The sequence below is a fragment of the Rhyacophila brunnea genome, unplaced genomic scaffold, assembly GCF_057557595.1.
Source record: "Rhyacophila brunnea isolate RB1 unplaced genomic scaffold, BYU_Rbru_1.0 scaffold_3, whole genome shotgun sequence".
NCBI classification, from domain to species: domain Eukaryota; kingdom Metazoa; phylum Arthropoda; class Insecta; order Trichoptera; family Rhyacophilidae; genus Rhyacophila; species Rhyacophila brunnea.
The window spans coordinates 21,324,498-21,345,570 of NW_028232965.1; the positions used below are offsets into that span (position 1 = coordinate 21,324,498).

Genomic DNA, 21,073 nt, shown 5'->3' on the forward strand with positions numbered 1-21,073 from the left:
GTTTTATGTTAACATACAGAAACCCAAAGAGATGTATCGTTAACCCTGGTATATTCTTAATATTTATTAATTATAAATTAAATACTATGAGTTGTGACTGCAGTTTCTTTTCGCAGAGGACTTGAAATTATATTCCCGCATTATGAATGAGTCTGATTGCGATTGACATAATAATATTAATGCAATTATTTTCATTCCTATATTATGTCTACAGCTTTATGTGAAAGTAGGTTTTATCTTTTATCACAATGCAAGTCAAAACATTTAGAAATGCAAATGTTTTCCACTCAATATGTTTTGTTTGTATTCAGTACATTCAGTACGTTTTTGAATGCGTAATCGCATTATTTTCATTCCTAATTTTTTTCAGTTCAATTCCTTTTTTTAACATTCAATTATCAAATCAAAAACAATTGAGGCAATGTTCGTAATCTATATATTATATTATGTACTTGGGAATATTGACTTATGTGCTACTAATAATATTAACCATGTGGCTGATATATTTTTTTCACTTCCAATTGTTTCTTTGCTTTGGAGTATTAGATGTCGGTTGGTAAATACGAGTTATATTAATTTTATTGTCACGTTTCCATTAATCATTTTTTGTTATTGTAAGGCAACATGGAACCCGACAACTGGCTGTGGCATATGTATGATACTGTCAAAGGTTCTGATTGGCTAGGAGATCAGGTAATTAACAGAAACTAAACATTATAATTTATTTTTATAATTAATTATAACGGGCGGATACACTTTGGAGTAATGTCCTATCAACATATTTCTGAAATTTACGCAAGTGTCCTTTTGTTCTGACTGGAGTTAATTTGTTTTAGAAAAGATTGTAAAAAATCATTATAAATCTAAAGAATGCTTTTAAACCCCCACACCACTACTTCCTCGATGAATTATCAAAATAGTGCAATCAAAAGAAACAACACAATAATTATTGTTATTGAAAATACATCATTTTGAAAAACATTGGAACATACTTCCTATATACTACTAAAAAAATTGGATAAACAAGGATTCAAACTCACATCTTTTATTGACTTGATGAGTATTCTTATCCATTCAGCTACCAATCCATCTGTCATCCATGCGTATAATTACTAATAACTAATGAAATATTAGCAAGTGCAAGGTTGTCGTAACTAACTCCAGCTGACGCCATCTATGAATCATGTTTAATCAAGTTGGTAGCTATTTTATGGCAGAATTTGCACCTCAATTAGATTGTTAGCTTAATGGATAAGAGTATTCACTCGGCTACTGAAAGATATGAATTCAAATCTCACTGGTTCATATTTTTTCAAGTAGATGTGATTCTGAAGTTTTTCAAAATTAATGTATTTTCAATAATTTCTTTTATTTTGTTAACTGTCAATTCATGGTGGAACTGCATTGTATTGTTGTTTAATTTAATAAAACACAATTATTTTTTTTAGTACTTATTCCACTTTTAATCAATAAATTGATTCAGTTGAAAATGTCCCTCTGAGGCGGACGAACCCGGTCCTAATTTATTGATTAAAAGTGGAATAAGTACTACAAAAAAAAATGCGTATTTTCAATAAACAGAAAATTAAAAACTTCACAATCACAATCATCATATTTAAAAAAAAAATCTTAAATAGTATAAATCAAAATTGTAACGTAATAATTTTAGATTAAACTTTCCATAAATGGTTAACAAAATGATCTGCAGTGGCAGAGTGACTGCTTTCAAATTAAGGATCTCGAGGATTGGCAGCATTCACAAGTTGTTTTCCAATGTGTGTTTGGACCTAGAGCGTGTACCTGATAGGTTGAGCTAATGGCTAATACCCATTTCTCATAAAAATCTGTTATGAACCCTCTTCTTGAGGTGGCAAAGATCCACACCATATTTATTGTAAAGCCAATAAAAAATATATATTCCGTATATTTTAAATTTCAATATTATACTTCTTACATTGTCACCTCCTTGTTCATGGTAGGTACTTGTAAAGAGGATGATAGACGACAGCGTAGCGGTACTTCGTGGCCAACATTGAAAATACATCCTGTTATAGAGTGAAAACACGGACTGCACGACTTTTGTTTATTTTTTACACATTATGTATTGAAAGTTACAAAAATTAGCATTCTAAACAGTCTATGATAGGACATTATTTTCTTGTACCGCAAGGCCGGGGCGTGGTACAATCTTTTTCTGACTAAAGAGTAAGGAATCCAAAAATTGGTATCTTTTTCAAATTGTAGTGCCATGCTCCCCTTCCCGTCTTTCGGGAGACAAGGGCGAGTCGCTCGGATTAAGGGAGATAGCACTTCACCGGGTATAAACCTTTGGGGAAGGGGAGACCATGATTTTTTCGAATAGGCTTATGTATTCCATAGCACATGTAATCAAATGCCTTAGGACAATTATTATTTATTTCAATATAATATGAAATAATAAATTACAATCATAATATTACACTGTGACATATTAGTTATATCATTTTATTGTAATTATGTAATGGTAAACAAATTGATAACATTATATTTGTGAAAAGTTTCTTTATCAATAAAATTCGAAAATAACTGCATTTATAAATTACATTTTTAAATACATACCTATATTATTATCTTACATTGAAAATCAATCTTCCACGTTATCAGAGGTTATAAAGAAATGTGTTACTTCAGAGGTTTCTGTGAATTAATTATATTTAAATTTTGGTGGTATTTAGATAATTGAGGTTTTGCTAAATTAAGTACTTATTAATATGGTTACATATTTCAGGATGCTATTCATTACATGACAAGAGAGGCGCCTATGGCTGTTATCGAATTGGAAAATTACGGAGTTCCTTTCTCTAGAACACCCGAAGGAAAGATTTACCAGAGGGCTTTCGGCGGGCAATCGCTCAACTTTGGCAAAGGAGGGCAAGCTCACAGATGCTGTGCAGTAGCTGACAGGTATTAGACAAAATATTCTTATGATAATAAATACCATTATGAGTAAATATTCCTCCTCCGTCCATCCTCAATCGTCATGTAAGTTTGGCGGGACAAATATTGTTATTGCATAAAACATATCTAAAAAATCTTGGACCGAGTTGAATTCGAATATATGTCTTTCTCTTACCAGACGAGGGCGCTCACCACTAAGTTATAGACCCAAGTTTTTCAATGAAGAATGTGATAATCTTAAATCTTGCCTATGTTCAGTCAGTCAGTCTTGAATAAAAAATCCCATCCCTTCTGAGATCCGCCTGGGGGACGAAAGCTGACCGGGGTTCCTTCATAAATCTTATGGAAAGTCTTAAGGAAACACCCACCAGATATTATGTATATTGGGCTTAAATTGCTCGAAGATCTCAGCGTTACTATGGATGCTAACTTTGGTTCTCTTTAAATTGTCCAAGCATTTTTTTATCGAATACTCGAAGAACCATTTTCTGTCTCTGTTAGACAGATAGTATTCAAGTTTTTGTTCAAATGTGATTTCTATAATAAGGAAAATCTAGGAGGATTTCAAATTCTCACACAATCATAAACATTAATTATGAGTATACTTGATTTACAGAACTGGCCATTCCATGCTGCATACGCTCTACGGTCAATCTCTTCGCTACAACTGTAACTGCTTCATTGAATACTTCGCTCTAGATCTTATTATGGAAAATGGAGTTTGCAAAGGAGTCATTGCCATATGTCTCGAAGACGGAACCCTCCACAGGTCAGACTATTTCTTTACATAACCATATTCTAAAAATATAGCATGTATTCATTTCTAAATGATAAATAAATCACTGTAATTAATATAGTGTAGAAAGCGGTTTTATTTAAGTGATGATTTTACTTTCGTGATCATCACATGTGAGATGACCGCAACCAAATTGCATGCGCACATTCAAATGGCAGTGATTTTACTTGTGCGATGATCGCATACGATTATCATAATTGAATCAGTGTATGATTTTCACTCGTGCATGGGATGTTCGCTTGCGATCATCGTACTCAATTCTACAGTTTGTGCATTTTACTATGCAATTCGGCTGAAATATTGCAATGCGATCATAACATTCGATAGGTAATGGTGTTAACGATGATCGCTTTCATCAAAATGTGCATTGTACATTTAAATGGCAATGATTTTACTTGTGTGATGATCGCATTGCAGATACATGCATTGTATGTAACAGGTCATCGAATCGTTTTGATTTTGTAACAATTATTTTTCATTTAACATACATTTATTTTAATTCAGCAGTTGCATTGAATAAAGAACGAAGAAAACAAGGTTCTGTTCTCGTAAAATATGAAAATTACTAAAAATGTCTTATCCCAGCGTAGGCGCGTTTGGCGGAGTGTTGAGCGGCGTGCGCAACTCAAACGTATAACCAAAAAGAGACATTGTCTACGAACATTTTCACACACGGTTATACGTTTGAGTTGCGCGCGCCGCTCAACGCTCCGCCGACCGCGTGTACGCTGGACGAGCGCTTATAGGTATAACTTCTGAAAAAACAATTGTTCTAAAATGTTATTTTTGTTAGAATACGTCATACACATCATTTTAGAATACAGTGAAACTTGATTTTACATTTTTGAAGGAACTGAAAAAATTTTAAGGTTTGAAACTTTTTGACGTTATTTGAATAGATATAAATAAATAAATAACACAAAACAACTTAACTTAAACGTAGCAAAAGTTGGCAAACAAAAAAATATGATCGAATAATGTGACTAATATTCGAACTGAACTGGAGAATGTTATAAAACACTGTGTGCTCATGCTGGTTAAAGTAAAAAAGTAAAAGATCACCCCCAACTCCATTGTACAAACTTGGCCTTGTACACTTCAGCCGTGTCTATAAAAAGGAATGTGTCAGTACTTTGAAGGCATGTGCACCTATTTATAAAAAGAAATTGGGTTTTTTTCGACCATGTCCAATCCTGATATAATCATATTATGTGCCTCCACAGGGCGGAGGTTTGCATTAACAGATTCTGTTTTTACGAGAAATGGATGTCAGCCACTTGTTAAACCTATTAGGTCCATGACTCATACACAAATTGAAAAACAATATGTATACTTACCAGACCAGACCCAGGATTCGAACCTGGGACCCACGATGCTATAGGCCAACGCTTAAGCCGCGTGGCCATCACGTCCGCAACTTCAAAATCATTGCCGTGGATTTGTGTACCTACATACCTATCTAATTGAAGGTGTTACAATAAATTACATTTTAATTGAACTTTGAACTTCTATTTCAGATGTAAAACTGAGAATTAAATGTACTAAAATAAAATGGGACTGCAGAAACTACATGCAAATAGCGGGAAAACATGAATTTCGGAAACGTAAAATCGAGGTTCCGCTGTACTTTTTTTAGAAGACCTTTGAGAAAGAAATTATACATTTTCATTGACTTACCAAAAATTTACGAAAATAGAAATTTCCGTTTTTGTTTCCAGAGCCTTCAAATGCAGTACAATGATTACATATACCTATATGATTTCTAAATAGTATTATGAAATGTTATTTCAAATTCTATTTATTTTTACACGTGGTGAACATTACAAATTATTAATTTAAGACGTTCACAACATGACATTTCGAAACAAAGAAATATTATTAAAACAGTTTTATATAAAAAAAGAAATAGATAAGAAAGAAAAGTGTAAATACAAAAAATTTTAATTAAATATGTACAAGGAAGTACACCGGATGAGTTAAGCAGACCCTATTTTAAGATCATCGCATAAGTGAAAACACCATTGCGATAATTAATATTATGTAAATCAAAGAATTGCATCTATTATATTTATTATTCATAACGTGATTCGATTCATAACATTGTTTTAGCCAAATTAAATGTAAAAATATTTATTTTGTAAATATTTCTGAAAAGGTATTTATTTTTATGAAAATAATAAGGAAACGATTTGTATTTTTTGTATAAGACTGAAGTTTTCCCATACTGGCTTCATTAATCACTTTGATTATGTTAACTGTCAATTCTATATGAAAAGACAATGCATAAAATACAATGGATATAATTATAATTTTTAATTTAAGGACCATTCTCGTCTGCTTTAACAGGACATTCTCAGTGGATTAATTGAGTCCTATTAAAGTGGACTGTTATTAAATTATTTGTAATAAGAGTAATTATTATATCTTGTGTTTTATTTAAACTGAGAATATAATTTCTATTAGATTCCTAGCAAAGAATACTGTCCTGGCGACCGGTGGAGCAGGTCGCGCATACTTTTCTTGCACTTCCGCTCACACTTGTACCGGCGACGGTTCAGCCATGGTCAGCAGAGCCGGTCTACAGAACCAAGACATGGAGTTTGTCCAGTTCCACCCTACAGGTGAGAACGGAGATGACTCCTGATGATCTTATTCAGATGTATATCTTTCAAAAATATAAATGATATGTATCCTAAAATAATTTTCCTAGGTGAATAAAAGTCAGCCGGTAATAATAATAAAAGTTTTGGTTCTGCAGGAATATACGGAGCCGGATGCTTAATCACGGAAGGATGCAGAGGAGAAGGCGGATTTCTAATCAACGCTCAAGGAGAACGATTCATGGAAAGGTACGCGCCAGTCGCCAAGGATCTCGCCTCGAGGGATGTCGTTTCCAGAGCCATGACTGTGGAAATCAAAGAAGGTGATTTTACCATCGACGAATCGATTCTGTTTCGCAAATTATTTTCTATAATACCATTGCAATGTGAAATTAATTTAATATTCACCAGGGAGAGGTTGCGGACCGAACAAGGATCACGTCTATTTGCAGCTTCATCATTTGCCTGCGGAGCAGCTTCACGCTCGCCTTCCAGGCATCTCCGAAACAGCTATGATCTTTGCGGGCGTTGACGTCACCAGCGAACCCATCCCCGTACTCCCCACCGTTCACTACAACATGGGCGGAATTCCGACTAACTACAAAGGACAAGTGAGGATTTTTTATATTCAATTATCAATAAATTAGACACCGCTGACACGGAATCTTTATTCTTTCCAAAAATCTTCAAACCCAACATATATAATATGATAATTAACTCAATTAAAGATATATTCGGTAGTTCAAGGGGCAGAGGTAGGCTGTTAAGATTCAACATAAATAGTGCACACTTAACTTTGTCAGTCATAGTTATTTGATTTCATTGAACTAAGAATATAATTTGCAGATGGTGCTGGTTATTTTTAAAATTCAATTAAACCCTGCCTACCCGAGCCGTAATAGTTTAGGTATGCTATGGGCGATCTCACAAAAATAGCGCACACTTTTTCAGTCTTTCATTGAATTAATAACACACATTACAGATGGTGTTAGTTAGTTTTTTAAAATTATCATTTAACACCGGCCAGCTCACGTTTTTAACCGTCAACCCATAAAAAAACACATTAAAATGGTGGACGAATCCAATATCCTAAGGAGACTTTTGCCCAAATGATTCTTATAGGGTTTCCATGGAAATAAGCCGAACCGAATGGTTTATGACGGTCTCACCTTACGCCGAAACCGTTTATTGCCGTAATAAAACTTGTCGAGTGTTCACCCACTTAGCTTCGAATTTGTATATACGGGCGCCGCCTTGTTCCATTATGCTCTATTCAAATAACGGTGTTTGTACATGCGCGCCTATTTGAAACAAGTATTCCTTATATTAAAACAGAAAAATATTTTTTCTCTATGGTCAGTTTTTGATGTCTATGGGCACTTAACTGTCAAATAAATGACAATTTCTCACATTTTGCCGCTAGATATCCCTAGTGGTCCATATATTTTGAACTCGCTATTACATTTACTTTCATATTATTTCTTTTATTTTTCGATTAATGCTACATTATGGCCGGATATTCCGAATGCCGAATAAACGTTATTGAATAAATAATCATTACAATATAAACAAATGAAAGTAAATGGTTATCGTGATAGTATACCTACCTACCATATAATTATTATGCATAAATCGATTCCAGCATAATCATGTGAATTGAGTTGTTCAAAATATTATATTACTTGTATTTATTTGATTTCATGAATCTGCGTTTGATGTGTATTTACTAACGAGACTCTTAAATTTGAAAGCGTCGCCTCTTTTACGAAATTTGCGGCATTGTAGATTAGCTTTATCTACGAAAGCAAAGTTTACTACCTATAAATAAAGCATTCATGATTGAATAAAATAAGCACCAATTATAGAATCAATTGTAAAATAGATAGTACCATTAGACAATAATCAAAATAATACACTGAATCATAATGAAATATGGAAGAAAACAAGAACCTATGACAATTATCAACAAACGCGGGCTGTCAGTTGCGATCTGTCAAAAATGGACTCTGCCGAATTTAGCAATCGGTTTCGCTAAACTTATGGTAGAGGGGCATTAGGTGTTCGGGTTCGGCGAGATGCTTATGTACTAAATTTGGATGAACGCAATTATACGGGCGTATTATATATCTGGCGTAAAATCGCATTCGAAAATTTTGGATGAACACCCTATTAGTATGGATTTCTACAATTTGTCAGTTGTTTTTTCTGCCAGCTCAGTTGCGAAGGTACTTATCATAATTATCTTGCGAAAATAATTTTAGCTGGGCGTATTGCAAACAGTTGATAATAACATAAACCAATTAAGATTCTCGAGTTACCACTTTTATTGTTCTTTTTATCGCAGCAATTTTATTGTAAGCAATAGTGAACCATTTTATACAATGCGTATAAAAATACATGTTTTAATAATTATATTTCTAAGAACTTTTTCGTAGGTACGTACAACTACTATGCATACAAATACCAATTAATTGATACCTACAAATATTGAAAGTTTTTGTGCGTGGACCTTGAAATATTCTAAAAGTATCATATTGATACCATTACCAAGTATGTTTATAGTATCAAAACAATAGGTTTTCTGGAAATATTCGTTTGAATAATAATTATTATATAAGTAATTATAATATATTATGTTATTATATATTGTGTATTGCGTCAGCCGTAATTGCATTCTTCTAAAGGTTTTGCACTTACGTTCATTATAAATATTACGTTAAGGGGGGACATGCTCGTCGAAGGTCAAAATTGAGTTTTTATTGTATATTCAAACCATGATCCTGGACACTCCTTAAACGTTGTAGATGATCTATTTATAGAATTTTGAAGCCTTATTATCCTTTATAGTTATTTTAAACATTTGATGACTGCATGAAGTATTTTTGTTACATAAAATAGTATTCTTTTAAACCTCTCGCTCTAATGTTTTAGAATATAGTCATATTTCGGTACATAACTGTGCAGTGGTGTTAAGATTTTTTACATTTATTAATTTTTAAACGCATTTATAAAACCATTAGCATAATTTATTACGAGATAATTTTTGTAAAATATTCACGATAAAAAATTATTTTGATAATCTCTGTGATCCCAAATTTGACAAGAATTAGGCATTTTATTATTCAAAAAATCGGCAAGATTAACACATTTCAAGATGATTCTAAAGATATTTATTATAAGCTATGTCTTTGACCATTCAAGTGTGATAAACATCTTATGAATAATGATTGCTTTATAATAATTATTGACCTAAGAATAAGGTAGTGTTTTTTTGAAATACGCCATTTATTTTGTCATTCCCCAGTGGCTAAGCTACAACATACGGCCGTAGCCATAAATTGACAAACTATAATTGAAGTAGGGAGTAAAATGATATTGACGCGCGTGTTTGAACATGTACCGTTTAAAAAAAAATAAAAAAAAATTCGGTTAAGTACATGTTCAAACACGCGCGTTAACATAATTTTACCCCCTACTTTAATTATAGTTTGTCATTTTATGGCTACGGCCGTATGTTGTAGCTTAATTACTAGGGAATGACAAAAGAAATGGCGTATTTCAAAAAAACACTACCTTATTCTTAGGTCAATAATTATTATAAAGCAATCATTATTCATAAGATGTTTATCACACTTGAATGGTCAAAGACAGCTTATAATAAGTATCTTTAGATTTATCTTCAAATGTGTTAATTTTGCCGATTTTTTGAATAATAAAATGCCTAATTCTTGTCAAATTTGGGATCACAGAGATTATCAAAATAATTTTTTATCGTGAATATTTTACAAAAATTATCTCGTAATAAATTATACTAATGGTTTTATAAATGCGTTTAAAAATTAATAAATGTAAAAATCTTAACACCACTGCACAGTTCTGTACCTAAATATGACTATATTCTAAAACATTAGAGCGAGAGGTTTAAAAGAATACTATTTTATGTAACAAAAATACTTCATGCAGTCATCAAATGTTTAAAATAACTATAAAGGATAATAAGGCTTCAAAATTATATAAATAGATTATCTACAACGTTTAAGGAGTGTCCAGAATCATGGTTTGAAAGTACAATAAAAACTCAATTTTGACCTTCGACGAGCATGTCCCCCCTTAATACATTTAAATTTAGAATATTACAGAGCTACTAATCCGCAATGCCACACATTTTACTACTTACCGTGATTAAATTAGTTATAAAACCTTAAGTAGATAAAATGTAGGTTACCGTTAATTTTAAAAAAAAGTCACCGCCCGTCCCATTTAAGGTTACATGTAAATTGTACGTAATGCATTTCACCGTGGCACAGTTTGCGGTGAGCTTTCTATCAGAAAGAGATGACCGTATACTTTAAGATAAGGTATCCAATTTTATTAGATTCAATATGAATATTAATTCAATTATCATAGCCGATTGTGGCAAAATTCATAAATTCAATAATGAAAACCTAACCTAACAAAAAATTATCCAGTAATCGGCTATTTCCAAAATTTGTTTGCCACTGGCTTCCTGTAAACTGACAAGAACCGTCTTTTATTTAGACATGAATTTTATCTCAGTACTATACGACCTTAATAGGTTGAACAGTCTTTAATATACGACCATATATTATTACCCATACAATATTTCGGATACGGCGAACTGTGTATGTACCTACAGATTTCCAGACACGCATTTAGGTATTATTATTTGATTTAAATGCACATAAAGAGTAAAAAAAAACTATTCATGATATAAAACGACAGGTACCTAGACACATATTACTTTAATAAACACTTAATATGAAAGTTTTAAATCTTTTTCAACTTTTGTAATTTTGATATACTTACAACATATTTTATCGTAACAGACATTTTCAATTGAATAACACAATAATAACGAAATATATGTGCATATTGTTGCGTACACAAAAATTAACTTTATTAAAAAACTAACTGGTTAGTGATATTTGTACTTATTTATTAAATGACTGATTTATATAGATAAGTACGTTATGAGATGGGGTAACTTTATCACTGATCATCTATCATCTATATCTATCACTTAAAATTCAACTAAAATCAACTGTGGGTGTCAAAAAAGGTTCTCTATCGATGACAAATTTTGAATTGCTTGTGATCGTTTCATAAATGAAGAAAGTGAACAACTTTAAAATGAATTATTTTCAATACAATATTATTTATCATCATCAGCTGTGGTATACACCAATATAGTATATATTTTTTATCGAAATACAAGATTTTGTACACACGGCGGCTGATGTGGCGTAGCCATCTATGAAACTGTGGGTTGCGGGTTCAATCCGGCAGATGGGAAAAATAATGCATATTGTTTTTTCAGCGTGTACCTACTCGATCTACTGAATGAAGTTAGTGGGTTAGGCGAATGGATTATTCCTCGTAAAGAATGGTACGTTAATAGGTGGGTATAACTTGCACTTCATAGAGATATATGTTTTCAAATTAGGACTGAAAATTGTATCCATCTAACTATCATTATTTTATGTATGCGTATTGTTCTTAAATCAGTTGTTTAAGACAATTCAGTGGCGTAACAGAATATAGAAAGCTCCATTAAGACAATGTTTTACTTAACTCCATTTTTATTTAAAGGATATTATGTACATATAGAATTATTAATCCACGACGTTCACAAATGATATGTTATTTAAATAAGAGTAAGTGAAGCAATTTATAAGAATACCTAATAAAAAGCAACATGTATACGTCTCTAGTCAGAGTATTGATAAGTCGCGCAGCCCTTGTTATCGGTAGGTACTTGAAGTGATATAATATATATTATAAGTATGAGTATTTCATGCATTATTGTTATTTTTAAGTTAATAAGTAAGGAATTCAAAGATATAATATTACATACCTATGTATAAGTAAGTAGATATTTAATATACAACAAATAAATATACGAAATGTACAATGAGAGCTTTAGAAAATTATAAATCATCCAATTAACTATTTTTTTATTCAACGAATAATTCGCAAGATTTGACAATGTAACATTTTTAATTGAAGATAGCTACATAGTTTGAAAGCACATCAAAGAAAACTGAAAAGATCTTATTAAAAAATAATACGATGCCCAGCAGGATACAAACCTGCGCCCACTGGATTCGCGCCAATGTGCTCTGCCAACTAAGCTACCTGCGTTATATTCAATTGCGATGTAAATCATTCATCACAAATATATTCAGCTAAGCTGAAATTTAAGAGATACATCCCTCCACAGCTATTATATATTTTCATATGATACATTTATTTTAACCCTTTCAAAGCGTCAAGAATACCGCTTTAATACAATAGAGCGCGTCATGATTTCAAGTATTGATAAATCACAATAAATGTCAGTCAAACATGTACAAATACAGTCATCAAATACAGTGTTAAACGGTGATTATGAATAGTCGTATCATTTTTAACGATCTTAAAAATAAACATTCGTGCCCTGATTATGATAAAGAATGACGAACAAGCCGCGTTATACAAAAAGCGTGTGACTTACGTTTCAGTCGCCATTTTGTTGACGTGTCGGCTCCGGACAAGTGCGTCGATGACAGAATTATGTTCAAAACTTCAGAGTTATTGCAACCGTAATCCCAGACCACTTAATAAATTATGAGAAATCCTTTTTTACACCCCACTTGATAATATTAATGGTTTATTTTGATAACATGACGATACAATATTCACTAAACAGAACACATAATCCACATAGTTTCAAATGTTATTAATTTATAAATTTCAACATCGTCTGATATGTAGGTAGGTCATTTTAGTATTTTTGAAACACTTAAATATTTTAATAGTTCACCTTTTCATGGTATTCTCTAAAGCACGGATACACGCATAATGGCACGTTACACTTGGAACACATGTATCTGGAATATTTTTTGGTTTTCGGCTTTTTTTTTGTATTCGCACAAAGATGACAAACTCTGCAAGGATTTATCCGTTTATTTGCGGGAGGAATTATGTCCGGCATATGCTTTGCCATCGCTCTAGCTGATAAGCGCAGTGGATGGTCGACGGGTTGCTGTGCGCGGGATGTGGCTGGAACTTGATATTTTTCAAATATTTGCCTGATTACTTTTAACTGAAAATTAGCTAGACCTGTTTTTTTGCCTGTGATAGTACTAAACAGAATATATGAATTTAATAAAAACAGATCTATGATATGGAAAGCCACCTTTTTGTACCATTTTATTGATTTTCGCATACAACTTAGTGTACTTAACATCATATCAGCTTTATCTACAGATCCCATACATTTATTATATTGGATAACACATGTAGGTTTCAGTATAGGCTCTCCGGTCTGCCTATTGAATTTTCCTGTGGGTGTAAATGAATCATTGTGCAATGTAGTCAACATATGGACTTCGCGCCGGTCGTGCCATTTTATAGCCAATAGCGAGCTACTATTTTTTGACTCCACTTCTCCTTTCTTGAGCTTCCTAAATGTTGGCATATTTCTTCGATTTTTTCGGACTGTTCCGCAAGCATTTGTTTTTTTTTCGTGAAGATGTTTACATAAGTCTGGGCTTGAATACCAGTTGTCAGTCCACATAGTATGACCTTTACCGAAATATTCGTTCATTAATGTCGTTACCACAGCTCCCGAAATGCCAAGTCCCTGCTCATCGACAATATCTGTTCCTTCCCCGCAATATATTATGAAATCTAATATATAACCAGTCATCACATCGCAAAGAACGAACATTTTTATGCCGAAACGGTGGCGTTTTGAAGGAATGTACTGTTTAAACAGCAATCTACCTTTAAAAACAATTATGCTTTCGTCGATACATAAGTTCTCGTGCGGCATCATTGTTTTTTTGAATATTTCTCGGCAATGGTCGATCAGAATTTTAATTTTATGTAATTTATCTCCATGAATTTGAGTATTGGGATCCGAAAAGTGCAACATCCTCAAAAGCAAAGTATATCTGTCTCTTGGCATTACTTTCCCGAACATTTGGCTGGATAAGAGTGGATCGGTTGACCAATGTTCCTCTTGTGATGTGACGATTTCTAGTCATCAACATACTTACAGCAAAAAAAATGTACATTTCTGGGACGTCTGTGTTGACCCACTTATGCATTCGTGATTTCGGCGATGGTTCTTGTCTTCTAATGTCTTCTGTATAATAGTTATTTGTTTCGATTACAATTCTGTCCATTATATTTGAATTTAAAAAATGCTCAAAAATTTCTATTTCTTTAGAGCTATCTGATAAATTTGTGTGCGGGCTGACTCCAGAAAAGAAATCATCAAATTCGTGAACAACTGGTATGAAAGGTCCAGTAGTCCACGAAGACAGATCGTCAACATTACGATTTACATTTAAATTAGAGGCGGCGGCAGTAGCACTTTCTGATGGGGCACTGGAAGTATCTGAATCATCGTAGTACTCATTTTCACTCAACTCATAATCTGAATCAGGATCATGAATAATCACAAAAAATCGAACACACAAAATATGCTATCACAAAATGTTTTTAATTTTTCTGATACAGAAATTTTCAATTGTGTGAAAATGTTTATTCACTTAACATATCTTTTCTTTTTAAATGACTGATAACTAAGGTAAATAAACAACTTTTGTCCGTTTTACCTATTAGTATAATCAGAAAATAGTATTTAAAAATGATAATCAACAATAAATAAAGAGAAATATTAAATCGCGGACTCTTATATTTAAATTACACCTTGTTCAAATTATTTTCCGAAACTATTAACTCGCGGATAATATATTAGCAGGTAGACGAATGAATGCAATCTCAAAAAGCATTCCTTTTGTAAAATGTTTTGTAAATTCACTTTGATCAATGTAACTTTCGAATATTCTATTTAACAGTTTATGCACCAAATAGTTTTTCAATCACTAAAAAACAATATAACATATTATATCGCGAATTCGTATCGCTACAAACGCGTCAGTCAAATATCTTCGGCGCACATGCACTAAGAAGCGATAAGACACTATATACCCGGCAAGTTTGAATTGGCCCGATGACTGATATTTTTTTATCCAAGACACGCTCCCGAAAAATATTTATTTAAATTAGATAGGCTATTCATTGACAGATGTCAAGAGAAGGATGATTTCTGAATAAATTAAATCAATATTAGAATTTTTCGCGCCTGGCCGAAAGCAGTACTAGGCAAACGAAAATCGAAATGACTTTAGTCAGCTGACGCGCGGATGACTTGCGCGTATAGGCTGACTAAAGTCAGTTGCCGCGTTAGAAAGGTTAAATATGTTAACATATCATTATAAATATTATTAGTTACCGCAATGGGAAATTTTGTTGAATAAATTCATATGAATAGTCTGTAGGTAGATACAAGTTTGACATACTGTCCACGTATTATGATGATGAAGAGTTTTGATTCTTGGAGTAAAACATGCAGAGTTGTTCGAGGTAGATTGTAGATTTACCCAAGGGCCAAAACATCCTCCATGCAAATAACATCATATTAAATAATAGTAATTTGGTTTGCAAAATTACTTAGTGTTTTATCAAAATCTATTGTGATATTTCAGCCAAAATACATAGTACAGTGCACAAAATGTAGAATCGAGTGCGATGATGGCATCGCATGCACAAGTAAAATCACTGCCATTTGAATTCACACATTCAGTTCGGATGCGATGACCTCTGGAAGTTCTCACATACTTGTTATTTTTTTCTCCGCCGTAGATCACATTAAATAGTTAATGAACTACTGTGACTGTATTCTTCAATAATTTGTCTAAATAAGTAGGTACTAAACTATACTAATACCATCGTTTCTACATAATGAAAATTCCTCGGTATTCATAAAGATACTATAACAATAATATTTATTTCATAATTCATTGTACCTACTACATCGCACACCTTATTTTTCTGAAAAACATAGGTTCCATAAATTATTAACGCATTTTTTAATTAAAAAATGTTGTAATATTAGAGTCCGTCCCCAAAAAAAAAGAACTCCGGCTGACCGGAGTCTAATTATCATAATCGATATAAAATATTTTTCTATCTGTAAAATACCTAAAATTATGTATGGTTTAATGCAGGGGGGGGCAAACTTTTTGGATGAAGGGCAAGGAAAAGGAGGGCAAGGGGGAAGGAAAAATAAATATTACAAAAAAATTAATGAGAAGAATGAAACTGTTGTACATTTTTTTAAATTCAGGTATTAATTTTGTAGTTGATATTCTCAAAACTGCTTGTAAATGGGCATCAGAAATATTTGATCGTAAGTAATTTTATCGAGGTTCATGATCGAAAATGTTTGTTCACACATAGGTTGATCCAAAAATAACGAACATTTTTCTTGCATAATCTTTAAGTTGGTCGAATTTGTCTGAATTAAGGCGATGTCTTTGGCCTAAATTACACATATAATGTGACTTTCACGCCATCTATTTATATTTACAGGCATCTACCATGAATTTCTAAAAATCTGTTACTAAAAACTTTGGTCGATTCCAACCAGATGGCAGTAAGTTACCATAATAAGTTGCAAGTATTGCCAGATGAAAAAAATCGCTAGACAAAAATTCATTTACATATTATAAGAATATAATATATTCTACTTACTATAATATTATTATATATATATACTTATTCAAATAATTATTAATTTTTTTAAATAAGTACAATATTTTATTATATCGTATTGACATTTTTATGATAGTATATTATAATATATTGTAGGTATATAATTTGATCAAATTCAATTACACAAAAAACGTTGTTTATGGAATTACCTTCACTTATTATAATATAAAAAAGTTCTACTAGTTATTTTGTAATATGTGACAATCTAATTCACTGTGAATTGACACATATAATTTTAAATCGTCTGCCAAGAGTAAAAACTGGATTCCATTGATAACATTGACAATGTCACAAGATTTGATATAATACACGTGATATGATATAAGAAAATAAAATCGCTAAGACACTTCGCTTTCTTCCATTTTTTGTGATGCAAGTGCTTTAATCGTATGTCCAATCACGAGAGTCCTTTTTGCTGGACGGCGTGGGTACGGGGAATTTGAAAAAGAAAGTTAGTAAGCGTCCTTTGTAAACCGTGTACGGACCTGTGTAACTAATTGTAAAAACAAAATATGTAATGGACTATAAAGTAACGTTGTCCAACCAAATATTAAAATATATAACGCTAAGACCGCACGAGAAAGACTTAGTGTTTTATTTAATTTTACCAACATATATAAATCCTTTTTTTATCTTTTTTTTGTGAATCCGGGGTTCGATGGACACCTGAGCTAGCCGCTGGAACCCCGGGTATCTCAATTTCTTATCTCTGAAAACTGCTTGAGATTCATACAGGATAAGAAATGAGATGAATACAAATTGAACTCACCAATGATGGTTATACAATTATCAACTGGCAAGTTTTCAAAGTATGAAAAGAACGAATTATATGCATCGCGAGACGATCGCGGTGGAAAATACACTTAACAGTGAAAAATGACCCATTTCACCGTAATCGAATAATAACGACGTCAATAGCTGCAGCAAAGTGACAGTCAACAACAGATATACTGTCTGGTCGGTCGGAGCGTACAGCAATGAGAACGCCACCACCTCTCTGCCCAAAATAAAAATTGCATTATAGTGAATTTTTTTTAGCTTTATAAGCTGGCGACCCCACAGAAAACCCGTCGCGTTCCGAGGTTGGGAACCCTTGGTCTAAACAGTCATCTCGCTCGAAAGTTTAGCTTTGCCAAGAAAAGTGCTGTTAAAACATAGCACTTATTGTAACAATTACAACAATTGGATACAAACCTTCCTTAGATAGCAGCGGGAAGCGTCTTGCGTACATAGTCTAAGGAATAGACACGCTGGATCCAAACACATGTTTGTGAAAAATTGTTTAGGTTTAGGAATCAGGTTATAGAAAGTATTGAGAATACTAGACGTGTTGAAAATAAATCTTGGTGAATATCTTCACCTTGGAAGTGAATAGAGGTAATCCACACAAAATTCAAAAACGTTTTTATTTGAACAAACAATTTTTGAAATACTTATTGGTTATAATTATTATTATGGTGAAGAAAAATAACTGATCTTTTTACAGGAACATGATTTCCATCAAATTTGCTAAACAATCTAATACACAAATGACATCCGTGAAGCTCTATTCACTTCCAAGGCGACGATATCAGGAAAACATGTATAATAAATAGTAAAACGCATGCGTAGATTAGAAATGCGTTTTATTATCGCTCAAGTCCGACAATTCTAGGAATATATTCTGGAAGAATTGCCAAAGAAACCAAAATAACCACTAAATAAACTAACTATATATGGTATATAATTATATAAAAAAGTTCCACTAGTTATTTTCATTAAAACATTTTAGAATATAATAAATCATTGGTTACATTGTATAGCATTGTAAATTAATAATAATTATGAGATATCGTTATAAGCATAGAACACGAAAAATCTGAAAACCATCGTGAAAATCCACGAAACAAGCATGGCATGCATAAACAGCTACAAAAGAAGTTGTTTATTCTAATGAAGTATATATAATAAGCAATATTATTGAAGTTAACCCACGAGCCATCACGTGGCCCTACATTGGTTGATGTGAAGCATCTAGTTCAGTTTTAGGCTGGGAATGCCCTAGGAAAAGATACCCAGGACTAAGGTTGCTACGCTCAAAGTGAGCTCTGACTGAGTTTAAAGAAGTTACTTTCTAATGCAAAGTTCCGGGGAGAGAAGAGCGCAAGGAAATTATTAAAATAAAAATAATTCTATTGTATATATGAAAAAATAATGAAGCTAATCATACGAACAGCAAAAATTACGTGTAGAGATCTTCACGCCCGCAGTAAGACGCCGCAAATTTTTTAAATGCAGGATAATTGGCCTTAGTAGCAACCAAGTCGGACGGCCCGATGGGCCCAACAGCTGGTTGGACCGACCTGAGCATCTCCTCCCGTTCGGGAGCACATTCTAAGACATTCCCAGAGGATGTGGTTGGCATCCTGAATTACCCCTCCGCATGGACATGTCGGACGGCTTACAAGTCCAAGCTCAAAGAGCTTGCCAGCTAACCCACCGTGTCCAATCACAAATTGATCGGTGTGATGGTCAGGAGTCAGATATTTGGTTATCTCCAATCGCCATTTAATGTCTGGAAAAAATTAAAATGTGTGCCGGCCCTTGGTTGATTCATTCCACCGTCGCTGCCAGGTCTTCTATGCCGCGTCAAGCGTCAATAGACGTATAGTCAGGTTACTTTTTCAGCAACATGCCGAGGAGGCGGGGCAAGGTGAAAGTCACCAACAACGGCCTCCTCACCTTTGAGGAGCTTCGTTGACGGACCGCTGACCTGTATGTGCAGGTCAAGTGGAAGAATGCGGCCAGGACCGGAAGCGCGTCCGTTGAAGTTGCTCGGTAGGCCTTTGTGATTTCTAAGAGCGCACTACGTAGTCTATCAGTTTTATGGATACGCGAAATTCCATGTCCAAATGTCAAGGAAAACTATGACATATTTATTGCGAGAATTATATCAGAAGTCAACATAAATTACTTTTTTATTTTCTTCGCTTTAGTTTGCAAATTATTTAATATAAACTCAGGTTCGCGAATTCTCATACCCCGTTGGATACGGCTATCAGCTAATTCTGGAAGAAGGCAATCATTATAAAAACTTATCAAACGCGGTAGAACACGTGTCTCAAACTGTGGATCTGGCAAAAGTCGTATGATTTCGATTCCACTGTCGGCATATACAATTAAATCACAGTATTCCTTCTTCGCAATGTACAACTGTCCCTGTATTTGAAACCAATAATTATGTGATTCTTTTAAGTGAAGTACGGAGTTCACAATAGTTAAACATAATATATTGTTTTGTAATGCTGCCTCTAAAATTGGTTTGGAACCGATGGACGGAAGACATTTAACTTCTATCAACCCATTTTCCCCAATTAAACCGTCGGGGCTTGCTCCTAAAAATGGGAATTCCGTTCTTACAAAAAGACCACAAGGCATAACAGTGACTTTGTTTTTTGCTTCATATAAGGCAATAGCAGTGCGTTCATTCTTCCTGCCATACATTATATCCTTTGTCACAATATCACTTGGGAAAAGTATATTTTTAACAGTATTATGCCGTGGTGTCGTATTTCTCATTTTGAAAATATTCCCAAACTTAGATGCTGTCAAACGTTTATGCCTGGCATCAATCCACAAATAATTTTCACTTTGCCCTACTGTCGCCAACTGCAATTGCTTACAATCTGTATCGCAAGAAACCCCAGCCTGTAAAGATTCCATAATTTCTTTCATTTTCTCCTGTAAGTCCAACTGTGGAATATCTGAATCGGCAGCATGCGGGCCATATTCACAGTCAGCTTGGTTGCTTACAGGGACAGTTGGTTTTTTATACCTGGAAGTGAAATCTAAACGTCTCGCCTTAAGACGATTTTGACGATTTAGCCGACTAATAACAACACTTTTAATTATTTGAAGTAATCTGCACGGCACTCAGAGTGTTCGCCAAATACATGATTGGGTCCATTTTTCAAATCCAACTTTAACTGAGTGATATTGCCTTCGCATCGTTTTATAGCGTATCGTGCAGCACTTTTGAGACGTTTAATCTCCTTCCGCAATAAGCTTCGGCTTTTCGTATCGTATTTTACGTTATTAACCATCGTATAAAGTTTGCTAGTGTAGCATTTGA

The 21,073-nt window shown here is 33.4% G+C and overlaps 1 protein-coding gene across 1 annotated transcript in view; it reads left to right on the top strand.

Annotated features, from left to right (window-relative positions):
* Positions 1-21,073, top strand: part of SdhA (succinate dehydrogenase, subunit A (flavoprotein)) — a 33,963-nt gene that overhangs the window by 1,479 nt on the left and 11,411 nt on the right. The window contains exons 3-8 of the mRNA XM_085952283.1: positions 620-693; positions 2,768-2,943; positions 3,554-3,706; positions 6,197-6,354; positions 6,492-6,656; positions 6,745-6,944. Of these exons, the coding sequence (XP_085808409.1) occupies positions 620-693; positions 2,768-2,943; positions 3,554-3,706; positions 6,197-6,354; positions 6,492-6,656; positions 6,745-6,944 (926 nt within the window). The remainder of the gene's footprint in view (positions 1-619; positions 694-2,767; positions 2,944-3,553; positions 3,707-6,196; positions 6,355-6,491; positions 6,657-6,744; positions 6,945-21,073) is intronic.